Below are 17,910 nucleotides of genomic sequence, written 5' to 3'. Positions count from 1 at the left end.
AGTTCAAGGAGTAACTTTCACTAACTACTACCAGTTGCTGGTTTTAGAATGAAAATTTATTATTAACCTTATATGTGGTCATATTTTTCTCTATCCCAAGCCTCTATTATGTAAACCCAACAAAAATATATCAACTATTTTAATTATCCCAATTTTCATCTATTTCTTCCATTCACCTTCTTTTTATCTTGTTTTCCACCCTATTTAGTGTTCAAATAAGCTAACTAAATATACAGAGCGAATAACAACTTAACTCTTGAAATACACAACTTGAATACCATCCTTAGAGTTGGTTGGTGGAGTAGCCCCAAGGCGATGCTCCGTCCCAACCCCAAACCCTTTAATCTCCATGGCACAACGTCCCTTACCACTCTTTGGTATAAATGTGCACGTGCTAGCGCCCGTACTTGATGCACTACCTTTAGGCAATGACTCGAATAATAACCATGTTTGTCTTAATTCATTTTCATATTTTAATATTCTTATTGCTTCAATTTTATCAAATCTCATCACCAAGAACACCAATATTATCATCACAAACTGTATATATAGCACCCTTTTGACGATCTTTGAAAATAACCCATAAAAAAATCGAAGATTTGTATTTTTTTTTTTATTTGGTTTCAAAATAATGTTAGAAATGGTTAAGGAATGAACATACAAATAGTTGATGTTGTGGAGGAATTATATATAGTGCATGGGATTGTACTATATGAACATAAAAATAAATGGTAAAAGGTTGAATTTGACTTTCCTAGGGAGTGGTTGACAATTGTATACGAGGGTGCTTAAATTGAAAGTTGAAATGCTAGCTATGCCGAGTGGAATGAATCAAAAATAAGATACACGGTTAGATGAATTTATAATAGCAAAATTAAATTTTGAAAATCCCATTTTTAATCTCTCAAATATTATAAATTTCACATTTAAATAATATATAAATATCTCAGATTTATATTAGAAATAATTGCAAAAAACTACCTAATCTATAGCACCTTTTGGAAAAAACTATCTAATCTAATTTTTTTTTGCAAAAAAAACTACCTAAAATGATATAAACATTTGCAAAAGACTACCAGATGACGGAATTAGTTAATTGACTGTCAAGTGTATGTTTGACTTTACACGTGAATTGCACGCGACTTCATTTTAAAGCTCTGAAATATTTGCTTTCCTTTATTTTTCCTTTCCCTCCACTCTCATTTGATGATTGCTCTCATAATTCATGGAAGATATCTATCAACACTCAATTAAAACTTGAATGCAACATTAATCATCCAATCCAATCAATTGGTAAGTTCTTTAATTGCTATTTATTTCATTAATCTACCCCCAAATTCAAATTTCTCTTATATATGCTCTAAATAAGTGATTTTGCATGGGTTTGTTTCATTAATCTACTCCCCAATCTCGATTCTCTATTCTCTTCTCTTAATCTTTTTTTTTTTTTTGTTTGAGATTTCAAAGCATAATTCCTTCTTGTTCTGTTGAATCAATTTGTTGTTTATGGGAAAAAAAAAGATTATCAAAGGAAAAATGGTTGATTTCAAGAGCGTAACTAAGCAAGGGTAAATTCTTCTTTTTAAAAACCTTTTAAAATTAAATTTATTTTCTAGGGTTTCTGATTGCATTTTGTTTACTTGAATTTAATGATGCTTGTTGATTGTTGTATATGTGTTGTGATATAATATCTTTATGTGTTATGCTGCGATTTCATAACTGTAGAAATTTTGCACATTATTATTCTACATACGAGATGATGAAGCCAGTCAACATTCGTTTATATTTTCGTGGGTTTTTTGTTAATAAAATTGCAAAACTGAATATAGACATTTAGGCCTTAGCTTGCACCCAAACGTAGAAGAGATTTGTTATTTTGAAATGTTTACTGAATTAAAAATGAGCTAGGCTATGCTGATGTTAGTAGAATTTGGTACAAAAGGTATGGCTACAATATGTTTGCAGGTAGGGCAGAAATCAAGGATGACAAGAGCATCCATGATTTCCTTCAAAGCCCTGAACCTGATGGTTGGTACCATCTTTATATTGTTCATGGGGGTGATGACAGAGGTGAAAAAACCAGTAAGAAAAAATCAAAAAAGAAAATGCAACTGCAACAACAACCCCTCCTACAACAACAAGCACAGCCCCTCCTGCAACTTAAAGCTCAACACCACTGGTACCATCAGCAACTGCAAGCTCTGTTGCCCCTGCAAACAATGCTGCCACCTCATTTTAAACAATGGTCTCACCATCAAAGGGAGGTAGAAAGAAATTTTGGGCGTATGAATGCAAAAAGTGTAGCTCCAAGGTTGATTTCAACCCAAGCATCCTCAAATTTTCAAAATCAAAATAGAAAAATGTAGTTGTAATGTATATAATGAAGAATTTGTATTTTATGTTGTAGATATTCCTAATAATTTGATTAAAATATGATATCAGGCATCAAAAGAGGAAACATGCTTTTTTGTTCTATGTTCATATTACAAATATAGATAATAATACTGTTATTGACCTGTTTTTCTATGTTTGGTAAATAACTTTTAAGTTAATAGAGTTTTGGGTCAAAATCCAAAAACTATTAGGAATTACAAATTCTCAAATGTGACGGTCTCACGAATCACGACGCATTTAATTTTTTTGGGTTGATCCAATGTACACTTATTGTCTTAAAGTGATCATTTATAACCTTATAGTGATCACTTGTAACTTTAAAATGACTACTTATAATTCTAATGAGAAATTATCTATTTATATGGACTCCTTTTCGTTTTATAGTGAAACAGTCTCATACGAGACTTGCTGAGTAAAAATAACTATGTAGCTTTTCATTAGCTATTTGCTTTTTACTCTACTTTTTTTTACTAATATACAAATAACTAAAATTGACCAACAACTAGTTTTTATCAAACGGAAGACAATTTAATTAAACCTAATAAGAAAAAATAATGTTATTAATTGATCAAATAAGTCAACTGAACCTGTCAATAGCTAACAATTGCCAAACACATCAATGTCATTTTTTAAGAAACATGAGTTTCACCAACTCTTGCCGGAGATTTTTCAGCATTTGCAGCAAGAAAAATAACGCCATTTACAAGTACAAGTGAAAATGTCAAAAAAGAGTTGCTAAACGAAAAAAATGCTATAATTAAAATTATAAAGTGACAATTGACTCATTACTTGCAATATTCACAAATTTGAATACTAGTCCAGTATTTGCAAAAATGAGTCTTTTTTCAAATATTTACGCAACTATTTTCATATATTAAATTTACATTAGACAGTTAAAAAAATTTAAAGATGTTACACCTTAGAGCAGATTACCATCAAAAAACCAACTTAATTAGAAGTTTAAGTTAATCATTTGCAACTGTTTTCTCTTAGGTCGAACAAAATAAAAGGCGAATTCAACAATTCTAGGTTAGGAAAATCCAAAATTTTCAATATCAACATTACAAACGGAATTTTAGTGGAGGGGTCCAATATTGACAGAAATTTAAGTTGATAGTTAATGATTAAATACTGTTTTCACTTATTTTTAAGGTGTACAGTGGCCGCCTTTTGCACACTAATAGCTCTGCCAATGATCTTTGGAGCAGTTTGTATGAACAAGGATAACAACGTAAGTGCAATAAAGAAGATTTTTTACCCATATGCCAGAAGACTAGATCATTCCTAAAATGGGCTTCATAATTGACTAAACTATTCCTATGAGTGATGATGCAGGGTCATAAATTCATCCCGATTTTACCGACTTGCTAACAATCAAATAAATGACAACATTTCATTAACAAAACCGCATCAAGCACCTAAGCTCCCGCGTAGGCAAGGTTTGGGGACTAAACGAAAAGATCGGTAGGATATGCCATCAATATGTGCCTACACTACGAGTTCAAAAAGCCAAAAGATTTACATTTCATATTAAGTTGCATCTTCACCTACAAACATACGATTCAACAGACAATATTACTGTCTATCCGTGGTAAGGCTCTTCATCTACGAACCAATCCTGTATACGACTGAATTTATCAAGAAAAAGTATCGCCTTCCATATGAAATCGGGAAGCCAAATCATACATAAAATGATAACCCACAAAGTATTCTATATCATACATGAACAATTGATAGTTTATACTCATTCCGCACCATAATCATGTAACAAAGATCGATCTAACAGGTGAAACTATACAAGTCGATTCAATCAGTTCGAAAGAGCAGCCTGCAGCTTCTCCTTTAGATTCTCAGCGTGTCCACTCTGCGTTCTGATCGTGAATGTATGCACAATTTTGTTATCCGTTGTGGAAACAATCGCTTCAGGAGCGACAATTTGATTTTCCCGAAGGGTCTTTACAACTCGAGAAGCAGGATGAAGATCCAATGGGAAACTAACATGCACAAGTGCATCATCTTGCCTTGCCTGAAAATCAATCTCAGGGATAGCAATGTTTTTATGCATAGGATTAGCCAACTCTTTTTCAGCTTCGAGCATCCTAACCTTCATTTGAAGATCAGTTATATAAGAAATTGCATCGCCAAGGAGCGAAGCCTTGTCCATTTTCGAAATGTTGGGAACAACGGCTCTTAACGCATAGAACCGTTGGTTAAGCTTCTCGCGTCTTTGTCTTTCCGCTTCAACATGATTCAGCGGTTCTTCTCTTCCGTTAGCAGGTTTTCTACCTCTCTTTCTCGGCTTTGGCTGACTTCCTTGCACTAAATGTTCTTCTTTGGCTTGCTCTAAGGTAGGATTTTGGGTTTCGGGTATCAAACCCCCGAAATTGATCTCTGGAATCAACTTCTTACCATTGTCTACACTACAAAACCCGTTAGACGATGATCCATAGGTGTGTGCAGCACGTGCACCCACATGAGACTCTGCAGAGAAACCAGCACCATCTTCCAACTTCGGAGTATCATTTATGTTATTCGAATGTGATACCGGTGCACCAAGGCTAAGCTCACACCCGAAAATCTTAGGGCACATCTTAGCTTGAAAAGGACGAGGTTCCCCGAAAATATGCTTAGCCATCTGCACCACATTCTGCTCTTCCAAAACCATTCTTATAGAACCCAACTCTAACACTCCACTATTCACTGGCACGAAAACGACAGTCTGAATCCTACCACAGTCAGCTAAATGCGCTCGAGTCTGGTAATGGTTCGAACACGACTTGCCATCCAACACCCAAATCGGTCTGCCACTGGTTAGACATTTGGCAGGACCCACAGAAGAGTCTAACCAAAACCAATAATACATTGAAGTAAGGTACAACATCTCTACATCTGAAACTCTATCCAAAGTAGCAACAAAATTATCCTCCTTAGACCCCCCAAAGCAAGCATGTAACTTTTCTAGAACCTTCTTTTTTGCTTCATCTTTCTTACTAGTCCCACCATTACTTTCTCCACAATCTCCCCTCTCCATAGCTAAAACCTCTTTCGGATCTCGGCAATGCCCATCACCCCAAATCAAAATTGACCTACCATCCTTCTTAGAACTCACAATTTGCCAAAAAATAGCATAATTCCAACTAGAACTATCAACAATTTTACAAAGCCCTTGTTGAAGATTTAGCTTATTAATTGGACTAAATTCAATAACAAAATCTTCATTGTTTCTAGACATCAAAAACTTGCATGCCTCAATTCCCACCACAGATTCCAGCATAGCCTTATCCTCCTTATTAACCTCACAATTTACCCCCATTATGATAAACCCAGATGCAAAATTTCTAAATACAGACAAGATTATCAATTTGGGTCATTCTCAATTCAGCCATAACCTCAATAAATCAGAAAATATGGATCTGGGTAATCCCCAAATTTGCAGCATGATCAAACCCAGTAAAGAAGTATCAAACTTTTAACACAAAATGATTTCTGGAAGACTTACAAACAACAATGAAATTACACCTGGGAAATGGGATGAAAGATTCTTCAAATTCGGCAGAAGCTACCACATATTTGAACAGAAAATTCTTTTTGAGATAGAGTATAGACTATTGAGTGATGTTTATGTATAGCTAGGGTTTGAAATTTTCAGCCTTAAGTTCTTTACTGATGCTCTAACTACAACAATTAATATTTTTGATTTTTTAGGTGTGATAAATAATTATTTTTAGTATTCTTTTTACTTGTGTTTCTCCTTTTTTGCTGAAAAAAAAAGTTTCAAGATGCACGAGGTACAGGTGGAACAGTTTAATACACAACTTCTGCATCATGTGATTCTATTGGTTAACCCAAGTGGGGCCACTCAATTCAGCTGAGCAATATTAAGCAATTTTGAAAGATAATGAACTAAATAAAAATATTAAAAAGAAATTTGAAAAATTCCTCCAAATAATTTAATTTATTGTCTATTATCTGCTAATAATTTCACTTTTTGAAAATTTTTAAATAATCTAACATTTGCATAAATTTTGTTGCGAATGGACCTTTGTTGCAAAAAATCGGTAAAAACCGACCGATTGTAATCGGTTCTTTGCAACAAAGGTTCATTCGCAACAAAATATATAAAAAGGTTGAATTATTTAAAATTTTTCAAAATGTGAAATTATTCACAATAAATAAACAATAGATTGAATTATTCAAAATAATTTTTTTCTTAAATAAAATATTTCAAAAGATTTACAAGAACTTGAAATAAAAATCAAAAAAACAAAAATAAAAATTAACTTATTACAAGCATTCGCTCTTAGTTGGCCATAAAAAATGTCCAACATGAGCTAAGCAATTAGTTCATGATTTATGAACTTTAGTTTATCTAAATTTGTTTATGAACCATATCGATCAATAGATTAAGTCGATGTTTGGTTTATGGTTTGATCTAGGTGAATATGAATCAATATTTAAGAGAAGAGTTGGCTTGATTTAGATTAATATTAGGGACTATTCCGCGTATATTGTTTGTATGGGTGTCATTGTGGGTAATTGTAGCTATTAGGAATTGAGCTATTTAATTAGTTGTGTAAAATAATAGAATAATTATTGATAAATTTAGTGGTTATGGTAGATGTTTGAAATTTATTGGGAAAAATGTATAAAAAATCTTAAATCGTTACATTTGATTATGAAACGCTATAATTTTTAACGTTATGAACAAATGTTCGAGATAGATTTGTATGTGTCTTGTCTTCTTGGTATCGAGTCTTCATGTTATATAGTACCAAATGCACAAAAGTGAGTGTTGCTCTCTCCTTGCCAGGTGCCCTTGAGATTTAACAAAGCTTAATGGTCTCTTACTTTAGATTTTTCTTTATAGGCTGACTCAATTAGAAATAATCTTTCAAAGAAATCATCTCAAACAAGAATTATTGTTAAAAAAAGCGGGGACGACTTGTGGGCACATGAGTTTTTGGCACATTGCTATAGAAGGATGAATACCGCATAAAAGTTTATCCAAAAAGCCGCCAGCAGCTCTAAAATTCAACGTATGAAGAAAACAATACTTATGATACATTACTCTCAAACAAATAGTACATTAAAACCATGATAAAGCAAGGGATAATAAGGAAGAGAAAACAAAACCTCATATAAAAGTTTGTTTACTTTAACTACATCAAAATTATACAACAAAAAAATATGTGATTATACAAGCGAAACTAAGTATCATTTCGAAAGAGCAGCCTCAACCTTCTCCTTCAGTTTTTCGGCTTCACCAGCTTGAGCTCGAATGGTGAATGTATGAATCATCTTATCCTCTGTTGTGCTAACGTTGGCCTCAAGCGCAACATGTTGATGTTCTCTCAAAGTTCGGACGACTTTCGAAACAGGATGAACATCAAGAGGGAAAGTAACATGAACAAGTGCATCATCTTTCCTTGTATGAAAATCAATCTCAGGGATAGGAAATTGATCTTGTTTGGGCTTAGCTTTCTCCTTTTCGGCTTCAAGCTTACTAATCTTTGTTTGTAGATCGTTGATGTATGATATGGCATCAAGGAGAAGAGATGCCTTGTCCATTTTCGAGATATTAGGGACAACAGCTCTTAGTGCGTAGAATCGTTGGTTAAGTTTCTCACGCCTTTGTCTTTCCGCTAAGACATGGCTCCTCGCTTCTTCTCTTCCAATCACCGGTCTTCTAGTAGGTCTCTTACGTGCTCTAAGTTCAGCAGCGTGTAACAACAACTCTTCACTCGCCTCATCTAGACCTGGAAAATCATTATCGGGATTTGAACCCCCAAAATTTATCTCCGAAAAGAGTTTCTTATCACTAGGTTCACTATGCTTCCCATTGGATGATGACCCATAAACGCGCTTAGCACCCATATCACTCCCACCAACACCCGATTCAGCAGAAAACGAAGCATCATCTTCCTTTTTCGGGGCAAAACTTATGTTCATTGAGCGCGGTCTAGAAGTGCTAAGACTAAGATCACGGCCAAAAACTTTCGAGGAAACCTTATCCTGAGTAGAATGTGATTCACCAAATACAGTTTTAACCATTTGCACCAAAGTAGGCTCTTCCATGACTGTTCTTACCGAACCCAACTCTAAAACTCCGGTTTTCACAGGCACAAACACAACCGTCTGAAACATAGCAGATTTCGCTAAATGTGCCCTAGACTGGTAATGATCCAAACAACTCCTAACATCAGAAACCCAAATCGATCGACCACTAACAAACGATTTTGCGGGACCTAACAAAGAGTCTAACCGAAACCAATAATACATAGATGTAAGGTACAACATCTCAATATCCGAAACTTTATCCAATGTTGATGCAAAATTATCCTCTTCTGACCCACCAAAACAAGCATGTAACTTCTCAAGAACCCTCTTTTTGGCCTCGTCTTTAGACGTACCGAGTTTACCATTCCCACCATCTAATACCATCGTTCTCGGATCTCGACAATGCCCATCACCCCAAATTAACACTGCCCTACCATTCTTAGAACTAGCAATTTGCCAAAAAATTGCATAATTCCAACTAGATCCATCAACAATTTGACATAACCCATTTTGTAAATTCAAAATATCCCCTGGTGGGTTAAATTCTGATAATGAATCATCAGATGCTGTAGACATTAAGAAATTATATGCATCTTTCCCCACAACAGCTTCAACCAAACCTTTTTCTTCTTCTGTTAACATATAATTATGACCCATTTTCTCTAACCCACAATTTATTTTCCCCAAATTATGACCTAATAATCAATTGGGTATCTATAAATTCACAATAAAACTTGTAATTCCAAACAAATTCAACTGGGTATCTCTAAATTTGCAAAAATAGTCATAATCGAAACAGTAAATATGTCGATTATAACACTAAAATGAGCTTAAATTAAAATATTTAAAACAGAAGAAATAATTTACCTGGCTAATTAAAGTGAAAGAGGGATCTTCAAATTCAACTGAAACTGCCGCATATTCTTGAACAAAAAAGATAGGTTCTTGAATAGTTTCAGATCTAAGAGAACTAGGGTTCGAAAATTATTCAATTTGCTACTCGTTTACTTCATTCAATTATTTTAGTATTTTTTTCCACCCTCTCTCGGACAAGAAATCTAGGTTTTTTTTTTCTTAAATCAATTGCCAATTGGTGCTAAAAAAAACTAAGAAAAAGTTATGAACTCGCGAGAATCACGACATGGGGGTGATGATCAAACAGTTTTAAAATGTATATCATCGGGTTGTATATCATCGGGTTGTCTTGTACGAGTCGTTGTAGTATAAGACCAATCCATATAGAGTAGTTATTTATTTTTGTGATTCATCATAAAGTTATAAATTATTATTTTAATATACTAAATGTATATGAGTTAGTTAAATAGAGATGATCTTACTCAACACAAATCCATTTAAAAATTTATGATATATTATTATTTTTGCTATTTTGATTTGTTTATATTGTTTATGAAAAATATATTTTTCTAAATGACTATAAACACATCAAAAAATTATAGTATAAGTTAACTATCTTATCTAAAATTGTTTGTTTCATGGTAAAATCTAAGAGAATTTAAGAATAATTGATTTCAAATCATTTTTTATTGTTTATTAATAGAGTTTTTTTTATTTTGTAACGAACCTTTATAAAATTTACTTTAAGTTGATGAAAATATTTACATTAAAAGATGAGAATTGAAAATCATGAAAACTATAAAGACAAATATTAAAGATATTAAATATATGTCCTTTGACATTGTAAATTAATTTATTGCTTATAGTGGTGAAAGATTATTATTATGAATAAATAAATTAATATTAAACCAAATGCATAAAATTAATAGGTGTTAAAATTTTCAAAAGACTTTAACCGATTTATAAAAAATTCAGCCACTAATAGTAACTTTAATTTGATGAATGAGATATTTTTATAGTAAAAAATATTTTTTAAATAAGGATACGTCTGAAATGAGAGTACTAAGGGGAAAACAATATTCTTGTAATTTGTTTGAGTAGATTCAGCTGCTTGGAATGAATGGAACAAAAAAGTAATGTAGTAATTTTTCCCCTCTATTTAAGGATAAATATTTATCCCACTTCACTTTGGAAAAAAGTAATGAAGATACTGAAATCGTTTTTTTCTTTTGGCTGTAGTTGTGATAATAATTCTTTCAGAATTTTGTCAAATCAACCTATATTTTTTCCCACTAATTATTTTCTCCTTTAAACTTTTTTACCCATAAATATTTACCACCTAAATAAATAATAGGATTCCTGACGAGCCCTAATAATTAGTATAAACCAATCAACTTTCAAAAGGTTTTTTCAAAATAAATCAAAAGAAATATCTTAGATGAAGCTCAGCCAAAGTTAAAACATATTGTTTGAGATGGTTTAATAACAAGTTGCGTCCCATATAAGAATTAGCCCATCTAATACATATTATAAGAATATGAGCTATTTATTGAAAGTTGTCTAACTGGTAGATGGTGATTCGTAATCTCTTAATTTAAATGTACACTTAAACCCAATTTAAAATGTCTCATGAGAATGCCTTTAAAAGAGAATCGCAAATTATTATACAAGACGGTTTCATCGTGAAAATCATTCATACATAAATTAAATAGTCTAATAATATAGATTTGATCTTATAGCTCAAAGAGATTTTGTGATAAAAATTAGGGATTGCAGTTGGTACTAGGTAGCAACAGGCCGAGAAGGAAAATGGCCAGCAAAGCCCATCATGGGTTTTGACCCAATTTTTTATGGGCAGAATGCACAATGATATTCCCAAAAGGACCTCAGAATTTCAACTTGACTTATGGCATCCTAAAACCAAATAGCTGCTTAGAGACCGTTTTTCGGTAAGATGACCTTAAAATAAATAGTTTATATAATAATAATTGTAATAATTGAGCTATTTAGCCCATATATAAAGAGCGTCTCTCAAAAAAACCATCACAAAATTTTGTGATCACGAAATATTATTTCGCCCGTGTCATGAATTTGTAAGACATTTTTTGCTTTTTGTTACAATGTAATTTTAAAGAGTTTAGAATTCTCATCCATTAAAACAATATAATCAGTTAATCACTAATAATATCAGCATTTCTACTTATAATAAGAACCATAAACAATTTTGTTTGTATTAAAAATATAATTTTCAACTAGAACATGTAAAATCACGAACAATGTCATTATGTCTCTAACTAAATGCTCATTTGTTTTAGCCATTTTACTCTATTTGCTTTTTATAAGGATCGGAGACTGTAAATCAGTATAAAAGAGAATATAGAGAGTAAAGGTATTAAGATCATATATCAGATAAAATTAAAAATAATGAAAAATTCTTAAAAGTTAAGATAGACTAAAATGTAATATAGAGCATGAGACATAAGAGTAGGAATGAAAGAAAAAGTGCACAAATGGTATTACAATCAAAATCCAGCTTTGAAAACAGAAATATAAAATAGTCTCAACTCAAACAAAAACTTAAGCTGATGATTGAGGTTTCTGAAGAAAAATTTAGCCAATAGAAGGAGGACAAACAACAAAACCTTGAGGATTAGCTAAAACATAAACCCGATCAGACGCCAAGTTTTGTAGCATACCCTCTCCTGGACGTATAATGATGGCTCGCACATTGCTATTCTCTGTTTGTATTATTGTAGCAGCCACTTCCACATTTTCTCCAACTAGCTCTGGCCAATAACTCTTTCCTTGCCCAACATTTTGCAGAGGTTCTATTACACATTTTGTGAATTAATTGCAATGTTTGATCATTAAATATTTTAGATGTATAAGGGTTTCTTTGATTTTGTACCATATAATTTAAATATGTAAGTTTTTTAAGTCATATGATCAAAGCCGTCTTGAAAAAAATTTAGGGCCCCGTACAAAACTTGTATTTTGGGCCTTATTTATAGTAAATGTATTTATTTTATAAATAAACTTTAACATATTTTTTTTGATTAACTTTTTAATATTTATATATATATAAATGAATAAATTATCTTAGATTGTTAATTAAAAAAACACATTAAAAGAAAATACCGTATACCAGACCGTTACAAAACTATTTGGTCTGGTCTGGTCAAAAAAATTTCCAAACCGAAATTTCTGGTCTGGTCTGACTTTTGTGTCAAACCAAACCAGACCGAATTGTGTGCAGCCATACCCACAGTTACAGCTAATTCTAAAACAATTACCTTGCGCAAAAAAAACTCTAAATAAGCTATTATTGGGCTCCAACAATTAACAACGACCACTCAGTAGATGATTGTATCAAGTATATACCACTCATCGAGACTATGATGGAGGTTTTGAAAGAGATAAAAGACGACAAATCACCATATCCATAAAAAATGATACGATTCACTCCACAGTATAAGGAAACAAGTCTTATAAATTAATTTAAGAGCAAATCTTTGCGTATCATATTTAAAAATATTTAAATTTTGATGTACAAAAATTCATTTTAATAATTGCATTGATTCTTAGCTTAGCTTGTTCAACAGAGACCACATTCTTAAGGGTAATCATATTAACCTAGAACTGATCTTGTATTTATCTAAACTCCTACATTTCTATACTATCTATTGTTGGCTAAGCAATCTCAACCATTGTTTAGTTTTTCATATATAATATAATCTCAGCCATTGATTTTTCATAGTTTCTAAAAAATATTAAATGCAATCAAATAAAATATTTTAAATAAAAAATGACGTTTTAATTTTTTATATTTAAACACAAATTAATAGATATTGTTATTTAACCGCTGGTAATCTTAAACTTAATTATATATAATAGTGTATATCTTATACATTTTTATCTTATCAATTTATTATAGTCGAAATAATAACTATAAAATTGCCCCTAATATTGTACGTTGTAATCTTTATCTAGCTCTCTTCACATATTAAAAAATATTATTATAAATATAGCTAACATTCGCATTGTTAGTGAACTATGTTAAATAGCTATCCTTTATATTTATTATTTCATATTTATGTTTCTTGGGTTTGTGATAACACTTTAATATATTATTATACTATTATTATTTTTATTGTAAATAATATAGGGAAGCAAACGTGGCCAGAACTTGTTTTCGTAGAGGTGGATATAGCAGGCTAGCAGAAATGTATATTTAATAAGTATTTATTTTATTATAATATATTAAAATAACACCTTGATAAAATAAATAACACTTTAATAAAATAAATACTTATTAATGATAAAACTGAAAAAAATATTAAGCATACTTATTATTTTTATTGTGATAACACTTTAATAAAATCTTATATGAGATTCTTTTATTATGAGACAGGTTTATAATTTATGTGTTAAGTGTTTAATGATGGTCGTTGCTAGTATTTTGGTGCGTATTTTGAAGATTTATGCTATATTACTCATTTTGGTTATTCACGTTGATTTTGAGTGGTTTTGATTGTTTTAAGCATAATTCTTATGGTTTTAATGATGACGGAGTAAACTAAGGGGAATTTAACTCGGTTGAAGATGTTCTAAAAAGAAAATGAGCAAAAGGGTAGAAGAGTGTTTATAATGCAAAAGTTTTGAGGTGAAATTTAATACATGTCTACTTTTTTGGTCATAACTTTTGATACAAATATTGTATTAATACAAAGTTTGCGGCATTGGTAACTAGACTTCAAGAGCTTTCCAAAGTTATATTATATGTCCAATTCCGACAACTGAGCAAGAAATGGCGACCGTTTGAAGTTGCTGGGATTTTCCAACACAAAACGCCTACTCGGCTTCCATGTTTTTTTGGTGCAGCTTACTCGGCTTTGAGTCTCTGTTTTGCTGCACGGGATTTTCATCCCTTTAATCTTTGAATTAGCTTTTAGGGTTAGTCTTTATTAGTACAAATAGGCCTTAAAAAATTGATTAGGGCTTCCTCTCTTCTCTTCATCCATCTCTTAGACTCTATTTTACTCTTTTTCATTAGTTTACTCTTAAATTCATCCTTTAATTAAGTTTTTCATTAAGTCTACCATTAATCTTCCTTTGAGCATTGTAAGTTTCCTTTAGCATTTTATTTTCCTTGTCTTTAATTTTCTTGTATTAGTATTAAATCTTCCTTTAGTGAACTTTAATTGTCATTATTAATCATCTTTTAATAAAAACTAGTTTTGTTCTTTGAATTAATTGTTGTGTTCTTTGATATTCAATTATTGTTTCTCTTGAATTTGTCATTATTATCATATTCATCCATGTCTAGTATCATCCTAGGGTTTGTGTTTATTGCTTTCACCATGATTAGTGAGTAGATCCATTTTCTATGTTAGAGTTTGAACCTCAAAGTTAAGTATGATTTAATGATTTAAAGTGTATGAAATTAGGATTAAAGTGGTGAAATTGTGCAAACAACCCTAAATTAAATATGCTTTGTCGGACTACTCAATCGAACTAGCATGTGAGATTAGGATCGACTTTGCTTTAGGGTAAATTTTAGTTAAATTCTCATTAATTTGTTCAATAAAATTAGCGTGTGAGAATTGTTTTAGTATGGTCTAAATCTACTAGTTAATCAACAGAGTGAGAGTTTGAGATTAACAAGATCATGTTTAACCACGTAATTAATCCGACATTTCATAGACACTAATGAGAGTTTAATTGTACAAGACTTTAGGTGATTCCCAACACCCTAAATCTCTTTATCATATAATTTAAACCCATTTCTCATTGCATTTTTAGTTTATTAGTCAAAAACCAATCAAACAAAATTTTTCTCTTCAAGCAATATAATTAGTAGAAATTAACAAGTTTTTTTTATCGTAACTTTCTTGCGTTCGACCTGCGACTATACGTACACCGTGCGCTTACGGTTAAATAAAATTTGCACATCATCATGCAAGGAACCAACAAATAGAAGGAAAACTATTTAGTTTAATTGAGAGTTATCACATAATAAAACCGTCAATTTAGCTGACATATTGATATAGCCAAATTAGCCAATAAGTGGAGGACGAACAACGAGTTCATCAGAGTCAACCCAAACCCAAACCCGCTTACAACTAAAGTTTTCAATAACTGCGGTACCATCCGGTAAGACAATCGCCTTCACATTTGGGTTCTCTCTTTCTATAATTGTTGCTGCTATTTGCCCATTTTCTCCAACTAGCTCCGGCCATTCACTCTTCCCTGTAAATTTTAATTAAAACAATTGTGAATGTAATTATTTTTAGAATAGAAAATGTAAATTAGGTTAACAAAATCTTCGATTTAGCGATAACACGTACACCATCTTAATTAGTCTTGAATCATGAATAATTATTTTTGACTGGACATATATTTACAAGTTAACTGAACTAAAAGCTTAAACTGATGGTTGATACCTCAATATATGCTAAATACTCTCCCACACTCCCTTGGACACACCGACATACATTAGTCCTTTTGGGTTAAAAGTTTAGATGCTTCAAACATCTTGATCATACTTGGCACATCCAATTTCATTTGAAAAGACGAGTGAATGAAAATCAAACCCGTAACATTAACTCTAATTATAAAATACCATTTCAATCAGAAATTTAAATTGATGATTGAGTCCTAATAAGCTTTTTATTCCTTATAAACATTAAAATTTCTTTTAAAGAAAAACTAAAATATTATGCTCCTTTAAAGTAAACATTCCTCATGTCTCCTATATAGTTAAAGACCCACACGTAAACAAACTCCCTCAATTGATTGACCTAATTAAATTTTATTTTATTTTTGAAAATTTCTCTAAAATAATATACTTTTATATTCAAACAAAAAATAGTCTTACATGTCCAACTCATCAATCCAAATTAGAAAGAGTAATATTTCAATATAGACCAACAAAAATAATAAGCAACTAAAATATTTAGGATAACATAATAAAATAACATTAATAAACTATAATAAAGTATACTATATATATCACATACTTCTTTATTTTTTTGAATTTACTACTGATAATAACAAAAGTGACAAAAAGAGTATTATTAATTCGTACCTTTGCAAAAACTTTCATCAGACATCTTTTCTTTGCTTGCTTATTATTTGCTTAATTTTTCTCCCTTTTTATTAAACTTATATTGCTCAATTATAATCATTAAGCTTATAGAATAGGGGTATTTATAGTTGAGGTTTGGGCTATAAAATGGTACAAAAGATACGTGATAAAATTAAAGATCATTTGCTTATTGATCGAACTGACTTTGGCCGGCATAGTCAAACTTTTCCAATTCAAAATACTCAACTTAAATTTATTTTAGTATTTAAATATGAGTAATATTAATTGAACAACTAGGCTTGATATCACAAAAATCCCACTTTTACCGGTCAAAAATTGCATCTTGCTATAATTCTTTTTTTTTTAGTGTACGTTACGTGATAGAATTTGACATTGAAAGAGAAAGACTCGGACTTAATAATGGTAGAAAATAATGTAGAAGATGAGTGGAAAAACAGAGCACTAAATAAGAGACACAACAAACACAACAATGTGTTTATGAGGTATCTAATAATACCTCCCCTCAAAATAAAATATCTTATCATTAATATAATCTTAATTACACTAATGACTCAACTTACAATAGTTAAGAGCTCACTTTTAACCCATAAAGGTTTCACCTTTAATGGTGAAACTCCACGAATGACACTAATACAAAGAAAACACTTTAATGGCCAATGCCCTAGCTTCTCTAATGTATTTGCCTCTCCTCTTACTACTAGTGATGTTCTAAGGCTCTCTTATATAGCCTAGCACATATTAGAAGCCCAAGGAAAACCCACAACAAAACAAAACACGCGATATTTTGGCGTCTGATAAGTCACTCGACCGAATGCCATTCGCTTGACCAGTCGAGCGCCAATCCAGTGCCTACTGATCTTTCTGTTCAACTTCAGTTAACCCGCTCAACCGAGCCAAACCCGCTCGACTAGTTGAGCGGCCTTCATCTGGACTCTCTGACCTTGTGATTGTTGTTGCCTTGCAATACCAACCCTTGTGCTTCTTGCATCCTCAACACGGCACTCTGAAGACCCTACATGAGGGTGATTTGGTGCTTGCTCTAACAGACATAATTTTATTTTTGGTTGTTTTATACACTTTTTTTTTAAAAATAATATTTATATATTTAACTTTTTTTTATCATATCAACATAGTATAAAGTACATTTTTTTTTATATTTTTAAATAACACTTCAATTATAGTTGTTGTAAAGTTGGAATAAAGAACGATGGTACAAATTATCAAAAAAAAAGTTAGAGAAAACTCTTTGAATTTACACTAAATAATTTAAAATGTATTTATATATATATTTCAATTATATGGTACTTTGTGATATGGTCAACGGTCAACGGGAATAATGCTCAAAGGTTGTACACATCTGTACACGTACCTTCATGGCTGGCATGTATTTGTCTTTTTATTATGCAATATAATGCATTTTCCACGCAATGTAGAATTTTGTTTATTAAGCAACTAAGTGCATTTTAAAGAATTGATATTAAAATAGTATTTTTTTG

The 17,910-nt window shown here is 31.5% G+C and overlaps 3 protein-coding genes across 3 annotated transcripts; all 3 read right to left on the bottom strand.

Annotated features, from left to right (window-relative positions):
* Nucleotides 1-3,843: 3,843 nt before the first annotated feature.
* LOC130799924 (transcription factor bHLH3-like) lies at nucleotides 3,844-6,147 on the bottom strand. The gene has a single exon (XM_057663224.1). It carries the CDS (start codon nucleotides 5,705-5,707, stop codon nucleotides 4,205-4,207), a length of 1,503 nt encoding a protein of 500 aa, XP_057519207.1. The 5' UTR covers nucleotides 5,708-6,147; the 3' UTR covers nucleotides 3,844-4,204.
* Nucleotides 6,148-7,433: 1,286 nt separating this feature from the next.
* On the bottom strand, nucleotides 7,434-9,676 carry LOC130799897 (transcription factor MTB3-like). Its single transcript, XM_057663183.1, has 2 exons — nucleotides 9,319-9,676; nucleotides 7,434-9,146 (listed from the first exon to the last, which is right to left on the bottom strand). Exon 2 carries the CDS (start codon nucleotides 9,106-9,108, stop codon nucleotides 7,609-7,611), a length of 1,500 nt encoding a protein of 499 aa, XP_057519166.1. The 5' UTR covers nucleotides 9,109-9,146; nucleotides 9,319-9,676; the 3' UTR covers nucleotides 7,434-7,608.
* A 5,606-nt stretch (nucleotides 9,677-15,282) lies between these two features.
* LOC130800296 (inhibitor of trypsin and hageman factor-like) lies at nucleotides 15,283-16,508 on the bottom strand. The gene is made up of 2 exons (XM_057663751.1): nucleotides 16,394-16,508; nucleotides 15,283-15,555 (listed from the first exon to the last, which is right to left on the bottom strand). Exons 1-2 carry the CDS (start codon nucleotides 16,416-16,418, stop codon nucleotides 15,362-15,364), a joined length of 219 nt encoding a protein of 72 aa, XP_057519734.1. The 5' UTR covers nucleotides 16,419-16,508; the 3' UTR covers nucleotides 15,283-15,361.
* Nucleotides 16,509-17,910: the final 1,402 nt, after the last annotated feature.

The sequence above is a fragment of the Amaranthus tricolor genome, chromosome 14 (assembly GCF_026212465.1).
Source record: "Amaranthus tricolor cultivar Red isolate AtriRed21 chromosome 14, ASM2621246v1, whole genome shotgun sequence".
Classification (NCBI taxonomy): Eukaryota; Viridiplantae; Streptophyta; class Magnoliopsida; order Caryophyllales; family Amaranthaceae; genus Amaranthus; species Amaranthus tricolor.
The sequence above is the reverse complement of the archived record's forward strand: the minus strand, read 5'-3'. Positions and strand labels throughout refer to the sequence as shown.

What these genes read in the sequence shown, in the direction of transcription:
- LOC130799924 (XM_057663224.1), bottom strand. Translation starts at nt 5,707, where the DNA reads ATGGGGGTAAATTGTGAGGTTAATAAGGAGGATAAGGCTATGCTGGAA.
- LOC130799897 (XM_057663183.1), bottom strand. Translation starts at nt 9,108, where the DNA reads ATGGGTCATAATTATATGTTAACAGAAGAAGAAAAAGGTTTGGTTGAA.
- LOC130800296 (XM_057663751.1), bottom strand. Translation starts at nt 16,418, where the DNA reads ATGTCTGATGAAAGTTTTTGCAAAG. An exon ending in TGATGAAAGTTTTTGCAAAG is followed by an intron (nt 15,556 to 16,393) that starts GTACGAATTAAT and finishes TAAAATTTACAG; the next exon opens with GGAAGAGTGAATGGCCGGAG.